General features: G+C 38.6%; 1 protein-coding gene across 2 annotated transcripts in view; it reads right to left on the minus strand.

Annotated features, from left to right (window-relative positions):
• Positions 1 to 25377, minus strand: part of VGLL3 (vestigial like family member 3) — a 43820-nt gene extending 18443 nt beyond the window's left edge. Inside the window, exons 1-3 of one of the 2 annotated variants that reach the window (XM_032277185.1) lie at positions 24941 to 25377; positions 13153 to 13435; positions 3443 to 3681 (exon numbers count right to left, since the gene is read on the minus strand). In XM_032277185.1, coding sequence (XP_032133076.1) covers positions 3443 to 3681; positions 13153 to 13435; positions 24941 to 25066 — 648 coding nt within the window. In that variant the 5' untranslated portion in view covers positions 25067 to 25377. Of the gene's footprint in view, positions 1 to 3144; positions 3682 to 13152; positions 13436 to 24940 lie in introns of both variants that reach the window. The other variant, XM_032277184.1, reaches the window with a different exon arrangement.
• Positions 25378 to 25674: the final 297 nt, after the last annotated feature.

Consider the following 25674-nt stretch of genomic DNA (forward strand, 5'->3'; position numbering starts at 1 on the left):
TGTCACTGTTCCCAACTGCTCCACTACCTTTTTCTAGCTTGGTCCTATTATGCAGAAACTTCTGTTCATTTGAAAGTATTTGGAAAAGTGGTAGAGTAGCTACCACCCTTTTGCTGTCCGTCTTTAGTGGACACTGTGGTGTGCAACCAGATCCCTCTCCCTGTAGGACTGAGGCATTTATTCTGCTGCTGCTGGCAATTCCTGACTCTCAGTTGTTTCCCTCTTTGGGAATTGCCTTCAGTTGAACCCCCCTTGCCCAGTATCACGTCCCCTTCCCAGAGGCAGATCACAGCTTTTAAGTGGTCAATTCAGGAATGTAAAAGCCCAACCCCCTTGACCCTAGGCAGAACAGTTATGAAGAGCTGTCTCACTCCAGAGCTCCCTGTAGAATCCAGGCCTCTATTAACTTTATCAGTGAGACTTCTGCCCAAACCTCTCTTCCTACAAAGATGTTTCCCTGATAGCATTATCCCATGAATTGTCTACAGGCAAATATGAGCCTGAGTCTGTTTTCTAGAAAAATTAACCTACAACACCCCTCTCTAACTCCTGCCCTCTCTAAGAAAGTGAGATGTAATATTTGTTATTATATCCAAGTTTAGCAGAATAAAATGACCACATACGGCTCAGTCTCTTTGTCTCTTTTGGGCCAGCCCCCATGCATGATGGTGCACTGTCCTCCTGCTTGTGCCTTTTGTAGGGAAACTGCACAAGAGTTAGGCCTCAGATTATGTTTTTCAGAGAAAAATCTGAGCAATCATCAATCTCTTCACAGTAATGGAGCTCTAAACTGTATAACAAGAAAGGTGTCTATGGGAATCTCTGAAGTCCAGATTTCCCTCGAATCTAAATTTAGCTGAAGGCAGTAGGAAGTCTAATTGTGGCAGTAAGTCTAATCTAGAATTTCCAATTCTGCCTCATCAATGATTATGCTAATAATTTTATCTTTATTTTCAAGATTCCTTTGTTTTCTCAATTGGGTCAAAATTTATGAAACATGAATGAATCCTGATCACTGCCCTAAACCCACACTGACAAAGGGCAGCATTCCACACATCCAATAGGAAAACCTTCATCTTTCACTATTATCCATTTTAGTAGTCTAATTCACCCGATTTTACCTGATTTATTTATACAAGGTGATGTTATCCCTGCAGTCCCTTAGAAAGGGACACATCTTAGTTCAAACTTCAGCTTGGACACATACAAATGCAATTCAAGCAAGTAGTTTTCTGAGCCTCAGGTTCCTTATTCATAAATGAAACTAACAAGATCTATCTCAGATTTGGTTTAAGAATTTAAAGTAATAGTGTCTGTGTATGGATGTGTGTGTGTGTGTGTGTGTGTGTGTGTGTGCGTGTGTATAAAGTACCTCAGGTAATGCCTTATATTGTGAGTAATAAATGCTCATTCATAACTCTGTAAGTATGAATAATTATTATAAATTATATCCAACTGAGTCCTCTCAAGAATTTTCAGAGAACAAAAACTCACTTTTCTTCTCCCAAAAGGTGTGAGAATGGCTTTTCATCTTGATGAGATTATTTCAAGCTGAAATCCTGTAACAAGCCAATGAATCAAGTTCACAGCAAAGTGAACAAGCACAAATATAGGCCATCAAAATGAAAGAGCAACAGTCACATCCATTTCCCCCTTACTGGTAGACTTCACAGAGGGAAGAACACATCCTTTGCCTGCTAAGAGCATTGTTACCCTCGCCACGTAGGTATCATGTAAGACAGAGAAGAGTCTCCTGAGACTTGCTGCCCATGAAGGCAGCTGCCAAATTGGGAACTCTAATAAAGATCTGGCCCCAGGCATCAAATGACTCCCAAGTTGTCTTTATTCTGTTGATATGTGGCAAAGAAAGAAGGGAAGCCTGTGCTGGCTGGTCTCACCACATACTCTTCTGCGGAGGGAGTACCAAGTCCTGATACTTTGTTTAGAAAAGCAGCTTGAACCCAGCCTCCATAGGAAGCTGAAATGGGTTAGATGGTGCAATGATCAGCAATGAAAAGCTCAGTGGAGAATGGTTAACCAAAATAAGAATGTTCCACTCAGGTCACAGGAGAGGTAAAATAAAGCTGAGCATTTGTGACTCTGGGGAATTATTTGTTGTGAACTAGCACATGATTAAGGGTTCTCCATACTATAGAAAAACTAAGGAAGGAAAGAATATCTTTTACTTTTGGAAAGAGAGTTCCACTATACCACAAAATGTTCTAGCAAAAGGACCTGAGACCCACCACTTTGGAATGTAGACTCCAGGGATGCAATGATCAATTTGTCTTTTTGGACTCTGATGCCTGTGAATTCCTGAGCTCAGAACTATGAATACTATTAATATGACTAGTCTGGTCCAAAAATCAAGTTCAGACATGTAACACCATAACCTTCAGAACCAGTGAATTTCAGAGAGGACATGAGTGCTCTGTGAAGAAATTGTTTTCTTAGTGTTTGTTTCTAAAGCTGTTGGATATAAGTTTCATAGTAGTTTTTTAAGCCTTGTGTTATTTAAATCAGAGACAGGGAGACAGGAGAGGAACAAAAGAGGAGGAATAAGAAAGGGAAAAGAAGGAAAAGCAAAAGAGGGTAAAGCCTGGGAAGGAAGGGAAGGGGAGGGAGGGGAGGAAGAAAGAACAATTCATTCATTTAAAACATGTTCACTAATCCTTTTTCAAAGGGCTACATTATAGACTATGTTTCACAAAGCAGTTTTTATAAGTCATACATAAGGCCTAACAAAAAAGGAGAGGAAGAAAAATTACCCAAGTGTACTATTTCTGAATTCTATTAGACCTAACACATGGTATAATGCACAGAGACATGGGAAATTTGAAAACTGGGCTCAGTTCTTTGTAAACAGAAGGTACCAGAGATTCCATTTAAAGAAAACCAGACTACTAGCTGAAGAGATGAGCGAAAAGCTCTAGGCCTTTCTCCGGCTGTATTTCATGAGCTAGTCATACCAGTTTCTCCAGGAATGCAGAAATTATTGCAAAATGGCTAGGTTCCATAAACATGTTGGTAAAGTTTCACTTTACAGATAAGAAAAAATAATTTCAAAACAAATTTCCAAAAAGACCCACCCCTTCTTAAATTAACTTTTTCTTGTTAGAGAAAGAAGGAAACCCACCAGCTCACCTGTATCAAATCCCACACTTGGCACTATGTCTACCGTTCCATGAAAGGCTCCAGCCCATGCTGAGGTAGCAGTGGTGACTGTAGAAGGTTCTGTCTTTGTGATGTCACACTGAGGAGCAGGAATCCTGGCCGCATGCACTGAAGGCATCAGCAGAGGCCCATAGGATGGATCCAGGGTAGAGCCAGCAGGAGAGTGGTGATGGTGGTGATGGTGGTGGTGGTGGCGGTGGTGCATGTGGGCATGAGGGTGGTGGTGCCGCATGTACACGTCATGCATATGGCTGTAGGATGGGCTCACCTGAGATGTCAAAGGGTAAGGCCAGGACTCAGACACAGGAGGGGGAGGGGCTGGGCCAGTCTGATGCAGGCTGTGTCCTGGCCAGGGACTGGGGTCAGCTGCAGAAAAGGTGCCAGGGGGTCCAGTGACCTGGAAGTCAGGATGAACTCCCCCCAGACAGGGTGCAGGTGGGGGCTGGTAAGAGCTGGTCCAAAAGGACGTTGAGAAACTATTCCGTTGGCTTGAGAGAGCTGAGCTGTCTGAGAAGACAGAAAATGAAAAACATGGTTAACATAAGACTCAGTTTTGGGATGGAGTTGCCTTTAATTGTCCAATAATATTTAACAAGCAGTCAAATTAGCATACACTCATATTCTCCTCAAACAGGGGTGAATTGATTCCAGGTTGGCCTCTGGGCTCGCAAGCCAATGGGTCCATTGCAGGATTCAAAGTGTTGAATGAGCCTCCCTCCATTTGCTTTGCTTGGTTTATGCTGCTACAGTCTGTGCTAACGTTTGCGATTTGGGGATTGAAAAGTTTCATTTCCTTCTAAGTACCTTGCAGCCATTAGGTCTAAGAGGAGGTCATAGCTACCCACTTCACTGTTAAAGAAAGCTTATGTCATAAGTGAGGTTTCTATAAGTTGGAAATGATCATTTTTATCAACTTCTAAGTGTAAATATAATTTTCATTTAAATGAAACATGTTAATGCCAAAAGTACAAATGGAAATAAGATTATAATTTCTTATGCTAACACTCATTTTCCATTAGGTAGAGTGTATTCCAGCCTTATTTATTTATTTATTTATTTGTTTGTTTATTTGTTTATTTATTTATTTTCTGTGGCGATCTGGGAGTCTCTAGGCCAAGAACAAAAGTGGTTAACATTTAATGACAGTATCAAATGTCCAACACTATGTCAGGAGTTTTCCATGGATAATCTGATAAGAGTTTTATTCCAGGCCTATGGGATAATTATTGTTATTATCCCCATGATGAGAAAATCCCAACAGAGAAGTCGCCTGAGGCTTAAGAAGGCAAGAATGGGACTAGGCTTTGAAGCTAGGCGGCCTAAATGGCCAATGGCTGGTACTCTCCACAAAGTGCCACAAGGGGGCACAATTGTAACTATCAACATTTAGAATTTGGTGAAGATCCTGTGGAAAACGATGGGTGAAGGAAATTCAAGTAGAGGTCATGTGTTTGAGGAAGTATTTGAGGAAGAGTGGAAATATCAAAAAATAGCACTTAGAGACAAACAAGAAAGAGAAAAAACCATCCCCTAACTCTTCATCAATTCAATTTCCTACTCCATCATAACACATTTATATATGACCTAGTATGTATCAAACACAGGCGTCAGGGATGACCAAACGGACATTATTTTTAGTCACAATCTGCAGAAGGATAGATAAGTAAAAGCAGACATGTGCAAGGTGACATGGTTGGTATTCCCCCAACAGGAAGCACAGGGAGCACCGACCCAGCTTAGAAAATGAGAAGTGGAAGCTGACAGGCTGAGTGGGGGTTAGCACTGGGAAGAGAGCTTTCAGCAAATGGACCAGCATGTAAGAAAAGGCCATATATTACACACACACACACACACACACACACACACACACACACACAGAGAGAGAGAGAGAGAGAGAGAGAGAGAGACAGAACAGGAGCAGCATTTGAAAGACAAAAGGAGTTCAGCAGGCAGAGATAACAAAAGAAAAAAGGGGACTATTAAAATAAGGACCCAGATGGGTGTAGACTTGCTGGCCATGGTACTGAAGGTGGATTGTATGCTGAGGCAGTAGGGTCTCAAGGCTTTGAAGGGTTTTAATCTAGAAAGTGACATAGTCAAATCTGTTTATAGAAAGATCAGTGCCTCCACCTGTAGCCTGTTGCCTACAATGTTGTGTAACTGAACAAGCACTGGGCCAGGAGACCAAGGAGCCCAGCTTTGATCCTAGGTTTTACCCTATCTCATTTTATCAACCCAGATGGACCCACTGATCTTTCCATGGCTTACTTTATTTCACTGCAAAAATGAAGTCTTTGAATTCATTAATTCAAATTATCTACTGGCTTAATACTGCTAACAGTCTGTGAAGTGCCCTATGGAGTATTCTTATCTATAGAAGAAGCTATTTTCTAAAGACATTAGTCATGCACCTTTAAGAGAGTATTTTTATACTGGTTTCCACATAAAAGAACCTTGCTAGATCTTTCCATTGAATGAAGGGTATGAATGAAGGATAGCTTAAAAAACTTCAATCAAGCACCACGTATGTCACTTGGTTAACATGATTAGGCTATTACTATGGTGTTTGAACATTTTCACTCCCCTAAAGGCTGTGGCAGCAGCACTGCAAGCTCTTCCCCTTCATCCGGACACCAGAGCTATGATCATTCATCCCATCCACTTTGAGATCAAACAATTACTCACAGTCAGTTCCTTCCTTCACTACATCTCCATGGATCTCAAAACACTTGGGGGAAAACTAGGAAATGATGTTCATCAAAGGGCAAAGAATGGAAGTGTGCTCTTTAAGTCTTCAAACCACCTCAGAAAACTTAATCGAATGACTTTGTTTGGTCAAAATCACAATTTATCCAAAAATACCACCTAAACTCACACTTACTGGTCTTGAGGTAAATGTTTTCTTTAACGATTGTCACTTTGCAAAATGTGAAAAATACTATTAATGACGAGAAGGAAATTCATATAACTTGTAAGAAGAAAATTCAATTTACCTTAGATTATGGTCATTTGTAGAATATTTCTGTCATATCTACAATGAAAGCCATCAATGTTTAAAGCTTAAAAACCCAAGTTTATAGAGGCTCCTTATTCTGCATAGGTCATCTTTGCTACCACACATCTGCTACTTTGCTCTCACAACTCCCATCTTTGGTATCAAATCCTTCATTCTGCTTCTAAATTCCACATCCTGGAGGGGCTAGAATCCTGTTATGAAAACTGTTGAACCCCGACCACAAGTACTAGCCAGAGATACAGAGTTCCCTTTATTAAAATCCCCCATTAAGATGTCAAAAGTACAGAGAGTATATAACATTTCCCTGTATGCTTTTAGTTTCATTTATATGTACATGGAGCCAATCTTATTTTATAGATGCATACGCATTTTCAATATGCACACAAAAATGTAAATAATGAATGAATTCCTTACCAAAAATATTTTTGGTCTATTTATGAAGTATTGGACTGTGATTAGTGAAGACATTATTAAGAAAAGTAGAAATCTATTTCCGAAAATGCACTCCATAAAGATTGAACAAAGTTTTAAAATGCTCCAGGGAAAAATAAAATTAAAAGGAACTTAATATTTTCCCAGTTAATATGTCTCTTGAGATTAATATAAAGTTTGCAAAGATCTATGCAGCCCTTTTAAAAAAATAAAAGCCTGTTGCATTTACAAGTGAAACAATATTGAATTGAAAATATGTTTATGAAGAAGTTTATACTTCAAAATCACTATTTGGTGTCTTGCTTGTTTAAAGAATCTCGATACAAAGGAAAAGATGATATGCTTTGTGTCATGCCTGAGAATCAGTGTGCTTATTTCATATGTATGCAAATTTTTTTCATTACATGACTCTTTGCTTATGAGTACTTAATCACAGCCACATTTGTTGGATGAAGAAAACATGTGAAAAACGGCATGAGCCATTTCTATGCAATATTACATTTCAGGTTAGTGGAGGCAATACAGTACTGTATGCTATTAACACTATTTGGTGACTTTGTATTCAATATTACCTGATATATAGATGATGTTAACCTCAATATTTGAATGAGTCTAACACGGACACTCTAATGTATACAAAAAGCCTAACTATAATTTTGTTTCAATTTGCATTTGGGGTTAAAAATATTACACACTCAAACATACATAAATAGAGGTTTATTTCTAGACAAAAAAGAAATTGATAATATTGATTCATTGTCCAATACAATCCACTCGAAGCAAACCTAGTAATCTCACTATCTGATTTAGGTCAGAAATACATTTTAAAGACATGAAAGAGTTCCACATAGAATACCAGATATTTCTTTCAATTACATAATAGCCGGGATACTTTTTGGATTGATTCTAAATGTCTCTTTTTTAAACACACACACACACACACACACACACACACACACACACACACACAAAATGTAGGAAAGATAAGATTCAAAATTTAAAGAATGATACACCTTATTACTTAATTTTAAAAATAATAACTAAATTAGAAAGAAAATGGCACAACGAAGTGTCGCAGAACCTCCAAGTCATCTTAAAACCGTCCAGAAAGCACATTATTCAAATCACTTACTGATTAAAAACATTATTATCATGTTAAAAGGTAACATTTTTATGTTTTTTATTAATATCAGTTAAAAAACAAAATTCTTCTCAATCCCTAACCTAAAGTGTTCTTGCTGTAATTTCATTGTCATTCTCTTGTTCTTCCCATGAAAATAAATGACTGGGTCAGAGGTAAAATGACTTGTGTTCCAATGTTTTCTGTCATTCAGTAATTATGCATTAACATTATGTCCAAAGATTGCCCTCTAGTTACTTTCTTCTAGAGCTGCTCAAAATGGACCTTGTGACTACAATGAGTTTCAACGGGTGATGTCAGATGCCGATACTCCTTGGAGGCAGCAGGGTGAGATAAGTCATACCTCACTTTTTTCCCCATGTCTTGGTCCTGTGGACATTCTGTTCATTTCCAGTATCAGCCAGCTCATCAGACAGGCCCTCCTTTTCCTTTCTCCATTTGACCATTTAGGTTTTGTACTTATTTTGAGGGTTCTTTCCTATGAGAATGAATTGCCCCAGAAGGCCCTATGTACATCAATGAGCCAACAGATCATTTTCTTTGCAACTACAATATCAGATTAGCATTCGGTATGGTTTTAAGTCAGTGATCTACTCTGCTGTGGCTTGACATAACTCCCTCCCTTTTCTACGACACACACACACACACACACACACACACACACACACACATTCTGCAAAGATCAGTGCATAGACAAATTTGAAGCTAATGTTTAGCTCTGTGCTAAATTAGTCATATTTTAAAATCTTCATAATAACTCTAGGAAAAGGGTATCAATAAACACATATTTACATGGAGATAAGGGAACACTCATATTCATTAGATTTTCTTTTTCCCTTCCTTCCTTCTTTCATTCATTCTTTTCCTTCCTTCCTTCCTTCCTTCCTTCCTTCCTTCCTTCCTTCTTTCCTTCCTTCCTTCTTTCTTTGTCTTTTTTTTTTTGAGATGGAATCTCACTCTGTCATCCAAACTGGAATGCAATAGCACAATCTCGACTCACTGCAACCTCCGCCTCCTGGGCTCAAGCGATTCTTCTGCCTCAGCCTCCCAAGCAGTTGGAATCATAGGCGCCTTCCACCACACCTGGCTAATTTTTTATATTTTTAGTAGAGACTGGATTTCACCATGTTGGCCAGGCTGGTCTCGAACTCCTGACTTCAGGTGATCCACCCGCCTTAGTCTCCCAAAGTGCTGGGATTACAGGCGTGAGCTTGTTAGGTTTTTTTAATGGAGAAATGAAATTCTCTCAACCCCGTTAGAATATATAGCAGGATTAGAGGTAACTGGTGAGACATGGAGCCAAATAAAATACATATGTTTTCCGTCACTGTTTGCCTTACCTAAAAATACTTTCCCAGCTTCATCAAGAAGATACACATTCAAACTATAACCATTATTTCATAATTAGCCACACACACTATTCTTTGTCTAAAGATTTACCATGGAACTGCAGTCAAACATGATTCAGTTATTAAATTTGTTTTTAGCACGGTACCACTTCTGTGGCACTGTAATAACTTGATGCTGGAAACTAGACCTTTAACACTTGGTCAGCAGTTCCTTTCTAAGCATCATTACCATGGACTAACATTATCAATAGCCTTTACTATCTACTATTATCTAGGACTCTGTGTTTTGTACCAAAAACACAAAGTTCCAGAAAACAATGTTCCTGGATAAAGATTCAGGGTTTGTTTTCTATGTGCCAAATGAGTGAAAACTTACTTAAGGAAAAGAGAAAAGGCATCTGACTTTCATTTAACACCTTGAGTCAAGCTCTGTGCTAAATGATTCGTATACATTATTAAAAAATCTTTACAATCACTCTAGGAGATGGGTATCCTTAAACATATATTACAGTTGAGGAAGCTGATGTAAGAGATTTTAATTTAGTAATCCAAGATCACATTGCAAGCAGAAGGTAATGGCTGGGACATGAATCTAAAACAAATGGATTCCAAAGACTGCATTCTTCCAATCCTGTGTAGCTTTGCCAATTAAAATTAAATTGTCACTAACTCTCTTATTTTATGAGAATGAAAATGTGAATCTCATTTTATTGGACCTCTTCTTTAAGACATTTTCTATATCTTTAATTTCCGTTTGTGGCTCTCCTGTAAATCCTATGCAAGTTTTATACGTTTATCTAAATCTGATTAATTCGCAACTAAAGACAACTATGGCAAAGTTCTAAGAAAAGCAAGTAATACATTTGAAATCACAGAACTTTACAGAAGAAAAGATTTTTACCAATTATTGAATTCAACCACCTTGTTTTATAAATAAGAAAACTGTACCCAAAGATTTCATATAACTTATTACCAAGAAATTTTCTATTAAGGGCTTTTTGTTTTCTAATTCTGGATACATGGTATGAAATTTGTTCATTTAATTCAGTCACTTAATCAATTCATATTTATTTCAGATTTTCCACATAGAAACACATTGCTGTGAGCATCAGAAAAAATGAGGAATGATAAGCAGATGTGGTGTTTGTAGACTTAGTGGGAGAATAGGAGATGAAAATTGAAGTGCATGCTGTGTTCCTGGTATACTCTGATAAACTGATGTAAAAAGCTTTAAAACAGCCAGGCGTGGTGGCTCACACCAGTAATCCCAGCATTTTGGGAGGCTGAGGTGGGTGGATCACCTAAAGTCAGGACTTCGAGACCAGCCTGGCCAACATGGTGAAACTCCGTCTCTACTAAAAAACAAATAAAGAAACAAAAATTAGCTGAGCGTGGTGGCGGGCACCTGTAATCCCGGCTACTCGGGAGGCTAAGGCAGGAGAATCATATGAACCCAGGAGACAAAGGTTGCAGTGAGCTGAGATTGCGCCGTTGCACTGCAGCCTGGGTGACAAGAACAAAACTCCGACACACACACACACACACACACACACACACACACACACACACAAAGCTCTAAAATATCTGTTCTCCACCTATCACTTTTCCTTTTGTTCCCCTCACACCAGTATTTTTGCTTCTTATGGAGTATTAGTCTAAGTTCAATCCATCTTCAGGGCCTTTGTACTGTGTGTCCCCGCTGTGTAGAATATTTTTCCCTAGATAACCATATGATGAGTATTCTTATTTCCTTCAGCTATCTGCTCAAACACAACTGTGTCAGACAGGGCTTTTGTTATCACCTTATGTAAAATAGCACCTTTGGTAACAATTGTTTGTTTTCAGATTCTACCCCATAACGTCAGCGCCATGTTTTATATGTTTATCTAAATCTGACTAATTCACAACTAAAAACAACTGTGGCAAAGTTCATGAGGATAGAGCCTTGGGCTGTCTCCTTCACTGATAGAGTCTCAGGAATCAGCACATTGCCTAACACACAGCAGGAGGTTGAGAAATGTTTGCTGAGTAAGTAAATAAATCAAACAGGAGACATACTTGAAAATCAAATTGAAGACGATTCCAAGAAAATTCTAATAATACCTTTATAAACCCTTTCTATGCTAAAATTTAACATCTGCTAAAGGACCTTGTATATTGTGTTATGCAGATTACAGAGAAAACACTGATGTATCGCAGGGTTTCTGCACATTCACAACATCACACTTAAAATTATTTTGAATATGATACTATAGACAATCACTCTCGCACCAAGAAAAAATTGGGGACTTTAATTCTGACCTTTCAGGTTAAATGATAGCAAGGTTGCATATGCCCATGTGCTAAAAGAAGTAGACATTATGTTTGCTACTCTCCTGGGACTGATTTTCATGATAGGATTTATTATTGATATAGCAAATTATTTATTAAAGCCATCTAATTCACTAATGTTTTCCTATTTTCCTCCTCTACAAATTATTAAACGTATTCATCATGTCCTGTTAAATAGGACATTAGTTGATTACATAAGCATCTTGGGCTTCCAAGGACTAAGTCTCAGTTCTCGTAGTAGGTCCGTAATATTTACTAATCTAATAAATAGTATGTATTTCAATTCATTTCTATTAAGAACTTGGATGTTTTATTTGTAATTCACCTTCCCCTTTAGAGTCACTGTTTAGTGTTGTTTATGTTTACTAAAAGGAAAAATAAGGAAGTAAAGAAAAAAAAAGGAAAGGAGATGAGAGGAGAGCAAGCAGGGAGGGAAGGAAGGAGAGAGAGTAAGAAGGGAAGGAGGGAGAGAAGAAAAGAAACGTAAAGCAGATAAGAAAAATCAGGCCCAGCAATTCAATGTGGCCAGGACTTTTACAGTAGAGCAGAACCAGTCCTGGGCTGCTGAGAGGGGATCACTAGTCACTGCTCACTGCTCACCTGGCCCTGTCCACAGGTGGCCAGCTTTTCCTCGTGATAGGAGTCACCCCTACCCTTGTTAAAGTGTGATTCCCACACCTTCCTATGAAGATTCCAGGTCAAGAGATTCAAGATAAGGGGGGGCCTGCAAACTGTCTAACAGCACTAGATGAATGATTATCAAACTCGAGCCTGCAACTGAGTCACTGGGAGGGCTGATTAAGACACAGATTGCCCCACCTCAGAGTTTATGACTGTGCAGTTCTAGGGTGGAGAATTTGTGCTTCTAACAAGCTCCCGTGTGGCACTGATGCTCCCGGTCAGGAAAATCATACCTTGAGAACCATTTTAGTAGGTCATTCCTGTAACCAGGTGAGTTTGGAAGAAATCACTGCTGTAACAGATTTCTCTGAAGCTGTCATTGGAATGACGTATTATGTTTTTCTGTAACCCTGTAATTACCCTGATTTAGATGTCACCAATAATTTTCTGTGAGTCAGAAATCAGTTTCAAACACATCTCTGTGACCTCGATAGAGGAAGAAATAAAGAAGCCCAATGTACTCCTCTTTCTTTATCAAGGTAAAAACACTAGTTTAAACCATGTAGACGCTGCCAAGAGTGGCTAGATTGTATACCACAAAGAGTTGATACTGCAACAAATTAGGACAGAGAAGTCTATCAAAAGAACACAGGCAGCTCCCAAGGTCTGTATTCCTGGGTCAGACTCGGGTCTCTTCTGTGTCGCCACACAGCACCTATTGGAATGAGCAACAGCTAATTTTTTAAAAGCTGATTTAGGCACGCCTATTATTTACAGAACCAAACTGGGCCACTGGGGCTTTAGGAATGGTGCTTCACAGCTCCATCCAGCCACTATAAACTCAAGCCGGTTGTATCACTACTTTTCATGAGGAATTTAAGGGGTGTGACTGCATCCTTTCCAATCCTGCATTCCACATGCGACAAAACCAATCCAGCTGTTTGTTTGAAAGAAATTCCTCGCTGTCCTTAAGTATTAAAAAGCAAGTGGATATCCATCCTCAGGGGCAAGTCTCCAGCTGGAACCTGGTTCAGGCAGTTGCAAAACAGAGACAGTGCCCTGGAGAGCATCTGCTTTTGAATTCTTACCTCGCCATAGGGGGGTTAGCCCCATCTTGCTTTTTGAAATGGCAGATTCTGGATGGAGGGTGATGGCTTGGCCCAAAGCTCTTGAGAAGTGTTCATCCACTACTGACCCAATGTCTCCCTGGAAATAAGTGAAAAGGACACAGCGAGAGTTAAGGTACTCCATCTCGGCAGGCTGGTCTTTCTCCTCCTCCTCCTCCTCCTCCTCCTCATCCTCCTCCTCTTGTTTGCTGGGAAGGGTGACTTCCAGAGAGTCCTGCATCTTGCTGAATACCGCTAACTTCTTCTGGGATGGAATAAACAAAACACAGTATCAAAGACAGTTTGTAAAAGAGCATTAACTAGTTAAGTTTTCATTTTTTTAAAAAAAAGAATCTAAATATTAACATATGCTTGCAAACTGATTCTTCTTCATCTGCTTTACTCCATTTTTTCCTCCCCAAACCAGTTGCCTCCTTCCCACACCAAAAACAAAAAAACGTCTGTGATTCTACATTTGGCAAACAAACATAAACGTCCATTATCAAACAGTATATTTTCAAAACAGGATTTTTTTCCCCTCTAGCTAGGCCAATAGGAGAATGACTTTTAAAAAATAGTGGCATATTCCTTCTAGTTTTTCTTTCCAGTTTTGGTTTACTTTTAAAAATGTAATGTACAGCAATGTTATGGTTTAGCACAAAAAGGAATGACTGTCTGGGGGTGGGGTGGAGGAGAAACGAACTTTTCATAAATAAAATAAACTAAAATAAAAACAGGAATGTGGCATCTTATAAAAGGATTTGGCAGATGTGCCGAACTCATTTCTCAAAAATCAAACTAAAATGACAAAATAAGTTTGTGTGAAGATCCATTTTGCATGGAACATATTTTTCAGATGTTCCACTTAACTACCATTATCAGGAGGGGAACAAGTTTTATTATGGCTTATGAAAATTTTATAAAATACTAGTAATGGGCTAATCTTTCAAATAAAAATGAGAAAGATTCATTTATTTAAAATGTTTAAAAGTATATTATAACTCTAATAATAATATGCATTGTCAGACATGCTTCTAAAACTTTATATTTATCCTCTCATTTAATTTGTAAAGTTCTATAACATGGATATTAATGCTATCCATATTGTAAAGATTAAAAAGCTAAGGCACAGAAAAGTTAAGTAACTTGCCAAAAGTCAGAAATCATATAAGCTGCAGAGCCAGATGCATAAGGAAAACATACAGGTGTAGACATGCGTGTGCATACATATATGCTGGGAAATGGCGGGAGCGAGGGATGTCTAGCGTATGGATATGCATGTGCATGTATGTGGTGGGGAAAGGCAGGGAGGGATGCGTAGAGTGAAAAGATTTACAAAAACGTATTTTGTATTGTTTTCCTCGCTAATACGTTTGTAGTTAATTGTCATTTTCTTATTCCTCCTTTCAGTATTTCCAAACATTTTTCACTGAGCACATATTACATTTATTATCAACTTCAATATGAATTACATGAGAAGATAACGCTAAAGATTTTGAAATGTGTTATTCTAGTGACCAAATGAGCTTTCTCTGTCATCTTTATGTCTGCAAAACCTGATCCTTGATCATTCCATTTTTCTTACTTTGAAAAAAAAGCTTGCTGGAAAATGAGTATGAATAGAAACAGATAAGTCACTCCAGAATACTCGGTAATCGTGCAATTGTTAGCAAAATGCATATCCCAGACTCTAAGTTTCTAATGACATTAATAGCTTCAAAAGGTATAGCTATAGATTATAAATGCACCATTCAATAAATTAACCCCTTTCCCCTAGCAGTGAATACATTGTTCCTGTATAAGGTGAGTCCTGCAATATTCGGAAATACTATGGCTGCTAGTTCTCATTTCAGGATGTTATTTATAAATATATATTTTGATTTTACTTAAAATTTGTGTCAATATAGTTAACATTCATTGATGGCTAGATAATTCATTCTTTGTAATGAATGTGCCTTGCTGATGAATAGGTGATTGGAATGACTGAGGGTTTTTATTTCTCATAAGCTACTTCAGCACAGATTTGAACATGTTTATATTTAACTTCAATAGTAAAAACACCATAGAAACATATGGCATGTGTAAAATGAGAGAACTGAACTAAACAACCTCTAAAGCTACTGCTAGTTTTAAATTCCATTATAAAATTAAATGAATATTATGATGTATTGGTCAGATCACAGTACCGCTTCTTAGTGTGCATGTGTATTTACCTAAAACATGTACTGTTTAAGCCATATGCACACGCTCTCTGTTGGATATTCTGGCACATTAGAAAGTAGCACTCTTTTTGTATGAAAAAAAAAACTGAAACCTATCTACATGGTGGCATCATTGTCTACATTTTTTCATTATTATCTGTGAAACTAATTTCTTTTTTCTGTTAATGTCCAGCTCAGCATCAGTTTGTGAGAGTGAGGTTTGCATATAATTGCCTTATTTGTTTAATTGTAGCATTCATCCTTTAAATAAAAGAGGCTGGCTATTAATAACCCAAATAAAGCCAATGTTTTAGTTTACCCTTAATTGACAGCAATTAATTCTTAGATGAAATATAACTGAATTTATGTATATGTAAAGGATTTGAAAGCCATGAATCCTGATACAAATGTCAAATACTATTCTGATCAATAGCAGCAATTAGAAAATATCAATTTTTAAATTGACATTTTAAAATCAATTAAACTATTATATTTAAACTACAGAAATTCAATCTATTTAAGATATCACAATTTTCTAAATGCTTCATAATACTGTGTTACTTGTCCTACCAATTTTTGAGTGGTTGGATAGAAATAAACTAACCTAAAAATTATATTTTTCAATATCCAGTAGGAAATAGTAAGCAAGGCTGCCCCTGTGTTAAAATCCCTGTCATCAGTTTATTTCAGAAAAAGAATTATCTCAATGTATGCATTCTTTATATTCTTTTTATTTCATATGTGTGACGTATCTATATTGATATAAATATGTACACTGAAATATTCCTTTTTGATATAGCAAACATAAATGGTTCTTTAAAATAGCTGTACTGATTCCTCTAATTAAATACATTTTTTGGAATGATTATATAATATGCTTTCTTTTTCCTTTCTCTCTCTCTCTCTCTCTCTCTCTCTCGGTTCTTTAAGCCAATTCTTTCACTAATTAAATAAATTTGCTAGAAAACTATCAAAGACATAAAATGAAAAAAAAGGCTTATAATATATCTGCCAATAGACAGGACATAGGAACGTCTACCATTGCCACTTGCACTTTTTTTCATATAAAGTTAGGTTAATTTTTGCAGATTATACTAAACCAATTTAAATATTTACATTTACAACACACACACACACACACACACACACACACACACACACACTCACTCACATACACAGACATTTGTAGCCTCACAATCAACAGTACTGGTTAAAATAAGAATCTCAAAACATCCAAATGGCCTGATAACTACCTAATGTGCCAAGGTTGAATTTGCATACATTTTTTAACATTACATGTGATCATGAAGAAAACAGAAAAAGTATTTAAACAGCAATTGATTCAAATGCTGCCATTCATCCCATCTTAATTTCCTTCTCCATAGACTCTGGTGCCTCAACTACTTTCTGATGTCTGTGCTTTGGTGGCTTTAAATCAATGTATTTTTTTTTTAAACTAAATATTTTGCTCATGAGTGCTGCTGCCGTATGCTGTATTCACTTGGTGTTTGCTCCTTCAGTGAAACTTTCCTAGTATTACATTCTTTCATGGGAATAATTTACAAAATTCAAAACATTGAGACTAAATATCAAATCATCAGAACAAAGATTTCCTAAATCAAGGTCAAACATAATCTAATTTGTATTTTTCTCAAAATGCACAATCACTTCCTAAAAATATCCAGATTTCTCAGAAATACTTATGTTTTTCTTACAAATCCCTGCATAAATGTTAACAAAAATAAAGTCATCTAAAGAGAATTTAAAGACTACAAGTTGTTGCATTTTTTAATGCACATTTATGTCTCTTCACCACTACATAGTTATGACAATTTTCCCCCAGGTCTAATGACTCTGGAGTAAGATGAAACAACAAATGGATGACTAGCTGTAAAGTTAAAGCTAACTCACAGAGAGGCTAAAGTATCAGCGTGGAGAGTTTGCTTGGGCAGTACACCACACTGCCTGCCATTAGGCACAACAGCAACAAACTTTTTAGCAGGAATGTGCAGGGGAAGGATTTGTCTGACAAGAGAAAGGCTTCCATGTCAGGAACCAAATACCACTAACTCCCCAAGGCTTAAGCCTACAAAATGCCAAATGATTACCGTGCATTTGTGGAAACTTTTTTTCCTAGGGAAACAAAAGTATTTTAATGAATCACTGGAGTCTTTGGATATTTAGAAACAGCTTTAAGAAGAAAATCTACTGGCTACCTTTGTATAATACAATGATTTTTTTTATGTTCAAAAACATGATTGGAGCTATAAGAAATCACTATCCCAGGGTAAATATTTCAAAATCCTAGAGGCCAAAATAACAGGACATTGCTAGTTGACTCTCTCTCTTTCTCTCTCTCTCTCTCTCTCCATATATATATATATATATATATATATATATATTTTTTTTTTTTTTTTTCTTTTGAAACAGGTTCTTGCTCTGTCACCCAGGCTGGAGCACAGTGGCGTGACCACGGCTCACTGCAGTCTTTACCTCTCAGGCTCAAATGACTATCCCACCTCAACTGGGATTACAGGTGTGTGCCACCATGCCGGACTTATTTTTTGTTCTTATTGTTTTTGGAGTTGACAGGATCTCACTATGTTGCCAGGGTTGGTCTTGAACTCCTGGCCTTAAATGATACTCCTGCCTCAGCCTCCCAGAAGTGTTGGGATTACAGGCATGAGCCACCGTGCCTGGCCCCATATTTCTTTCTTTACTTGGATAACAGGTTTTGGTTCTTAGCCTATTTGGAGAAGGATAGGTCGGGTTACATAAGGTTGGGTCCTGCTAAGGAACATATGTCACAAGCCTTTTATATATTTTATTTCACGTAACTGTCCTCTCACACATGAATATTTTGTCAGAATACGTATTCCCCAGGTAACAAGTTAATGGGCAAATTACTGGGTCAGGATGGTCTAACTATAACAGTAAGAGGTAGAGATGGGATTAGAACCTAATTCTGTCTGTTTACAATGCATGTATTCATAAAATAGACTAAAGACTATGTTTCCCGATAGGATATTTATTTTAACTGAATAAACAGAAAATATCAGTCAGCATGGCATCACATGGACAGTCTAAAATTCATGACATTAAAAAATTAGAGATTTAAATAATGCCATGCTTTTAAATATACATATATATATATATATATATATATATATATATATATATATATATAATTCTAGATGAAACTGAGCTTCTATATCTAAAAATAGATTATCTCCTTGACAAATAAGATACATGAAACCATTTTCTACAATTTTCTGGAAGTCCTATTTGGGAAATGTGTCCAGAGTCAATTTGTGAGACAAAATCACACCTCACGATTCTGTGTGTTTGCTTGTTTGTTATCTTAACAGTAGAGGGGAACCAACCAAAAATAATATGACTTAACATGATGAGTTACTTTTGAGTGCATTTGCCTCTAAATGATTCTGGTCATTATCAAAAAATCAAACCTAACCCCCCCAAGGAAGAAAAATTTCCAGGTTTGATGATGTTCAAAAAAATGTGCCAGGGGCTTAGAGGTGATTTCAAAATTTACATTCCCAAAATGTTTTCAGCAATGATCATATCATAAAGGGATGTGCTCTCTCTCAAACCAACTACTTTGAAGGAGACAACAGCTTCCAAGATATAAATTTCTAGTTCATATGTATAATTCTATTACTAGACTAAGGGTATAATTACATTTTTAAGATAATTTATCCATTATTCATTAACTTATCTAATTGTCAATTAATTCCTTCTTTTTGTCAGAAATTACGCAAAGACTTGAAGTCACAAAGATGAAAGTCATAGCCTGTTCCTAAACTCAGACTTCCTATAATTAGTCAGAAGAGTATGGTAATGGCAATAATAAATAAAGAGCCTCATGGTTTATTATATGGCTGATTGCATTGTATTCTCTAAGTAGCTAATATTCCAAAATTTAAAAGTAAGAAAATTCAAAAGCTAACATTAGATTAATTACAAATAGTTTTCTTGTTTCTAAAGCAGCACAGATGGGAAGGGAATACAAAGAAAGAGAACTGAAATGGGAAAGAGAATGACCAAAACTATTTTCATGAGTCTGAGCAGGTCACTGAACCTCCTGGCCCTTAGCTTCCTCTTTTGAAAACAAGAAGCTTTGATTTCATTGTCTCAGTGGTCTCTCATCCAATTCTATATCTTAATAAGCAATATGCTGGAGTTCTAGACAAATTCACACTTAATTTTCTTTCCTACATTGGCTGCCTCTTCTAATATTTAGCCAAAAAAAAGAAAAAAAAAAAAAAAACAACCCTACAGACCACTGAAGAATAATTTATTTTCAGACATGGGTCATCTAGTCCAATTCCTAGGAATTAGTTACAGTGCTTCCTTTATCTATCTTCATGTTAACAAGAAAGGATACATTTTTAGAGTCCCCCTGCTCCATCCTCCAATGACAAGTGTTTTGGCACACTGAAATGATATAGTTTTAAGGAGAAACGACACCTGTTGAATTTAGGTCATTCTTTTTTTCTTTTTCTACTAAAGAAGGAGACAAGTGAAAAACGATTCAGTTACCCCAGTTCAGACCACACTTGTAAATTACTGGCATAAATCTGGTATCCACTGAACTATCAGTAATTATGGATTTATGAGTTGTTCTAGCAGCAGCTGTTTGGGTCTAATGGTTCAAGGCACTCTTAGGTTCTTCCTAAATGAGTAGTCAGAGCAGAAAACCAGCTGCTTAAGGAGATGTGTTTTGAAAGGTTCAGAGCAGAGCTTAGCTCAAAATTTTTGCCGTCACTGTCCCTGACAGAGACTGAAATTCGACTCTTAGAGAGCCTTTGCTTCTTGAATAAAAATGTTTTCTGGGAGGTAATACCTTAATATATTATCTATTACTGGGTGTATTCATTGTCAGATTTTTAAAAACTTAACTGCACACAAAGCCTACAAGAATGAGATTCAAGCTAAGCACCCAGGTTTTAGAATGACAGTCACCTAGCTTCCAAATTTGCTTTAAGATCTGCCTTAGACATCATAAGCATAATAGTTTTATTCATATTGAAAATTCCCTTTGCACAGATAGATATGACAAATATATATACATGTATATACACACAGACATACACACACACATATACACACAGCCCAGCCTCTTTTGCAGTAGCCTAAAGAGACAGTACATAGGAGAACAAGACTTTACACTCTAAACACCTCTTTTCCCATCTTATAGTCATGTCCTTACCATCTCCAGCTTTGTGAGATGTGAAAATTTACTAAGAGCTAGATAAGGTAGGACTTTCTTGCATTTAGCCAAGTGTCACCTTGGTTTCTTGGTGAACACATCCTCACTATGCATGATTTTATGGATCTCAATCTTGCCCTTACCATCATTATTGTAATCTCCATTCTGGTTGACTGCCAGAGACAACAGTTCAGTTTATTCTAACATTTAATTTTTCCTCTGGCTTTGAATTTTCTGGCTGGGAAGTTATTGGGAGCATGAAGCCGTGGGGTGCTTTAAGCCTCTAAGTCTCTGCAGTGAAGTTAATTTGTGTGGTGTGGAGTTACAGGGGCTGTTCTTTCTCAAATAAGTCCTGTATGAATTTTTATAAATCCACTTAAGTCCTTACAGTTTCAAGAAAAATAGATCCTCTGCCTCAAATAAGTTGTCTGCGAATTGAAACTATTTTGGTTATAATTGTATTCTTTCTCTTAATGAATCTAAACTTACGTTGAAATAGCAATGACAGATGAGGCACTTAAAATTAACTGCTAATACCACTTTCTGTATTTTATTTTAGATAAATAAATATTCATTTGTTAAGTGGATATTCTGTTTCATCAACAAGGATGCAACATGGATAGCACAAGTCATTAGCATAATCCAAATGCTTGCTAAAGGCCTTTGGAATGCCTAAACTTAAAAAAATACACTACCATGGACTTGGAAAGAATCCTGCACTCCAAGGCCAAAGAATCTACTGCACATTAATCTTCATTATAAAAAAAAAATTGATTGGAGACCTAAATACAAAAATAAGCATATTGTGTAATACTAAAACATGAAAAAATAAATTTAAAAAAAGCTTTAGGAAACTTCATGGCATTGTGCAAAGATGCTACACAGAAGAAAGGGAGATACGGTGGTCCTGCTTTTGTCACCAATCAACTTTGAAATCTTTAGCCAGGCATTTCAGTCCTATAAAAATCCATTTTCTCACATGTAAAAGGAAGAGTTGAAGTTATGTTTTTCCAGGGCTTTTCTTCTCTGACAAACTGAATCTTACAACAATTTTATGACTCAATCAGGGTAGCAGAGACCAGAGACAGTTTGAAAAAACACCTTACAAGACTTATAAATGAAGTTCTGCCTCCAAGGGCACTTAATTTTTTCAAGTGAAAGCATGCATGCAGATTTATCCAGCTGTTACCCCAGAAGAGGACAGAGTAAATATACTCCATTGTATAAGAAGCCCAAAGTGTGATCGTTAAAAATCCCCACACACAATTAGAAAACTGGTGACTGCTCTGTGTCTCATCTATAAACTGCATAATCCCGAAACCTTTGAGAGCGTGTGCTGAGAAGCTGAGTGAAGAGGTCCCCTGAGGAGGTGTTAGAGACACATACTAAAGCCAGGAAGAGATGGTGGGCATGGGAAACAGGTCACCCAGTAGCCCTCAGCAATTTGGGCTTTATAAACCACACTGTTAGGATTTATACCCAGCCATGCAATTTCTAGGAATTAATGTCAGGGACTATAAAAGGTATACTTTGGATATATTTTAGCACTGTATACCTAAGTAACACACTGCCGTGCAGGCTAATATATATGCAGTTAACTAGGTTTTTAAGACATTCACTGATTACCCACCTACAACATAAAATATGTTCAACAAAAACCTAAACTGAAATTTGCAAGTGCACATCTGTGCTTATAGGGAAAACATTCGAGTACACATGCCTGGATAATGAAGTTCTGTTACTTCTAAAATAATTCTTAATGTTACGTGATCATTTGTTACATTGCAGGGAAAATATACCTGTGTTTACAATCCATCATAATGAGTCATTTTGATATACTAATAAGGACTTCAGAGCAATACAGTTTGAGGGGAAAATCCGTTGACAGATACACTACTACGACTGAATACAGAAGCAATACAAAACTTTAATGCTGTCTCTTCTAGCATTTTTAAAATGACCGTTAACATTTCTTGATGACTGTTACTTTTCCTTGCTCCTTTTCCTTTTTGTTCTTCTCGAGAAATCAATTTTTGAAATTCAGTAGGAGTTGTAGCCTTATTTCTGTCTCCCAGGCAAGATGCTATTAGGGGTCACTTCCCATGTACGGAAAAAACAATCTTCATGGATAATAATGATAAAACCTTATGGAATGCAAAAACAACCAAAATATGTATTCTCGGATGACTGCATTAGGGCCAAGTCAATATTAGTCCCACTACGCCCACACAACGCATAGTCTAAAAATGCTGTCAGCCTGATAAGAATTTCCTTTACTCTTTTTTCCAATAGAAAATGTAGGTCATCAAAATAAACTTCTGACAGTAAAAGAACAGTAGTTACACTGTCAAGTCTCTTGTTATTTAGCTAGCCAGTTATGGTCAAATAGTTCCTTTACTTGACCAAAGGAAAAAAAAAAAAAGAAGAAGAAGAAGATGAAGAAAGAAAGAAATCTTGGACAAGCCATTTTAGTAAAAGCAACATGAAAATTTCCAAGCACACCTCTCACCTACATTCTTATGATTGACTCAGCCTAACATCTACTTAAGCAATGTCTACAAAAGCCCCAAATATAGAAGTTGATCATTACGTTAACTAATCAATGTAGATAGTCTGATTTTTTTTTAAGAAGATCATTGGTCAGAGTTTTTCTAATTTTTATCTTATTTTTTACTTTTTAAAATTTTGGTCTTCAGTATGTTGATGAGTTTAGCAAAAGAATTTAATTTGGGGACTGAGTCTCAAGGCTATTGCAAACATTAGATGAAGTATTTGGAGTCATTTCTTATTGAAAACTCTTATGATTGGTAATTTGTCATTTTCTCTGATACTCAATGTTATTTTCTAGCTCAAAAAAGAAGTTAATATTAACGCCGCCTCAGACTCATTGATTTCACAACCCAAAAAATGAAACCGTATTTGAAACAACAACTACTAGTTGTTATTTTTTAAGGGAGGAAAGTAACTTTCTGAATATTTAGAGAAGTTTTAGTTTGTTGCTCATCCACATTCCAAATGATAATTGAAGGCCTCTATAATATCAGAGGTGCTTTGAAATGCTGGAGTTGCTAAATATTAAACAAAAAAAAAGGCAAGAAAGTAGGACTCCTTCCTCTTTTGCCCTAATTGGTCCCGGTTAAGCTGGTACTGTTTAGCAGATGAATCTGGGACATGAACTCTTCCAAAATCAGCTGAACTTCACAGTTCCTAAATTCTAAACAGAAAGTTAGATTTCTTTCTAGAGAGTGGCACTGTAATTCTAGAAAAGAGACAGAGGTAGAGGAAACACAGAAAGTAAAAGGCCAGATGAAGTAATGGGCCAAACCTATAAAGGTTTGCAATAAAACATGTGGTTCCTAACAAAGTGGAAAGAAATAAACCAATGCATTCTATGGATGGTAATTTCCTAATGAAATCTAGTTATATTTTTTCAGTTTCTCCAAATCCACCAACCCTAACTCCCATAGTCTGAGGTGGACTCTATTTTGGCACAGCCCTTGCCACACACACTTTTTGTTTTAATGTAGTACTAACTAAGCCTTGGCACACTCTCTGTTGAATCCAGAGAGTAACGTGGCAGGGCACCTCATGCACTCTGCTGTTCCTTCCAAAGTAACTATAGCATCTTCTCAGTTCACGTCCCCTTATTATGGGCATCCTCAGTTACTCTTGGAAGAGTGGAGATCCAGCATCCAGAGATCCAAGGTAACAGCCTCTTGGCTGAGGGACACACTGTCAACAGACAACACGAAAGCTCTGCGCTTTGCTGGGATGAGAAAATGAACGCACAACCTTAATCCATCCCTGTCCTCTAAGTCACAGTCACAGGGAGAAGGACTATGGAGAAGTTCTAGTAACACCCCATAGACATTATGCTAGACCAATGTTCCCCCGTTAAAGTCCCAGATCGCTTTGTGAACTCCGTCAGCACACTTCATCTTCCTCATCCAGAAAACCCTAAAACACTCCACCTTTCCAAACAAATAAAATAGTTGGTTTAAAGGAAGTTTACTCACATAGTCCTAAGACAGATGCCCTTGGTGAGCTTCAGAGAACTGAGTCCTAAGAGCTAGGGTGGCTCTGAGCTCCGGCGGGCACAGCTCAATGAAGCCCCAGCCGGGTCCTGCCTCGCCCGCCCGCCCAGCCCGCCGCGCTCCCTTCCCGGAGCCACAGCCTCTCCTCCGGCCCTCTCGGTCCGGGTTTCTGCTCGAGGACGCTCCCGCAGGTCCCAGAGCATCCTCCGCGCCACGCGTGCCTGCGGGACGCCGCCGAGCCCCAGGCCGATCCCCGCGGAGCCCGTCGCCCCCGCCCCCGGCAGGCTGCCCGGCCGGTGACTCACCTGCTGGCCAGGTTGGGGCGCCGGCTGGTAGCAGGCTGTGGGGCCGGTTGTCGCTGCCCTGGGGTTGGGCAGGTACTGGGACGCTCCATACGGCTGCGGGTGATACATCACCTCCGCACAGCTCATGGCAGCCGGGGCAGTGGCGGCCCCCGAGCTGCCGCCTGTGTCGCTGCTCCAGCCGCTGCTGCGGCGCAGGCGGGTCGTGCGCGGCCGCGGGCTCCGCGCGGGGCGCGGGCTCCGGAGGGACTGGCAATCGGCGGGGGCCCGCGCGCGGGCAGCTTCATCTTCAGCCCCTCCGGGTGTCCCCTGCCGCGCTTATATAGCGGCTCGGGGACGCGGCCGCCCGCTGCGCCGCTGGGACATGACGGCGTCCCGCTCGCGCGAGGTGCGGCGCCCACGGCAGCGCCAGTCACAGCCACAGCCCAGGCCGGGTCGGGCGGCCGTGCGGAGTCCGGGCTGCGCTTTGCATGTACACAATGCGCGCCCCGGGCTCGTCCTATCACGGGTGCCCCCGGCGGTGCGAGGCCCGGGAGGCGGGGGCCAGGGGGAGGGGAACGCCAGGGAGGAGGGGGGCCTTGCCTCCCCAGGCTCTGACGCGGAGCTCTGCAAAGTTTCTCTAACTCGCTTAGCAGCGGGCGGGTCACCCTGCAGGGGGACCCCGGGGAAGGCCGGCTGCGGATTGGAGCGAAGTTTGCAGCCCTCTCCGCCTCCAGCACGGGACGGTGGTGGGAGGA

The sequence above is a fragment of the Sapajus apella genome, unplaced genomic scaffold (assembly GCF_009761245.1).
Source record: "Sapajus apella isolate SASKATOON/1434 unplaced genomic scaffold, GSC_monkey_1.0 scaffold8, whole genome shotgun sequence".
In the NCBI taxonomy this organism is placed as follows: domain Eukaryota; kingdom Metazoa; phylum Chordata; class Mammalia; order Primates; family Cebidae; genus Sapajus; species Sapajus apella.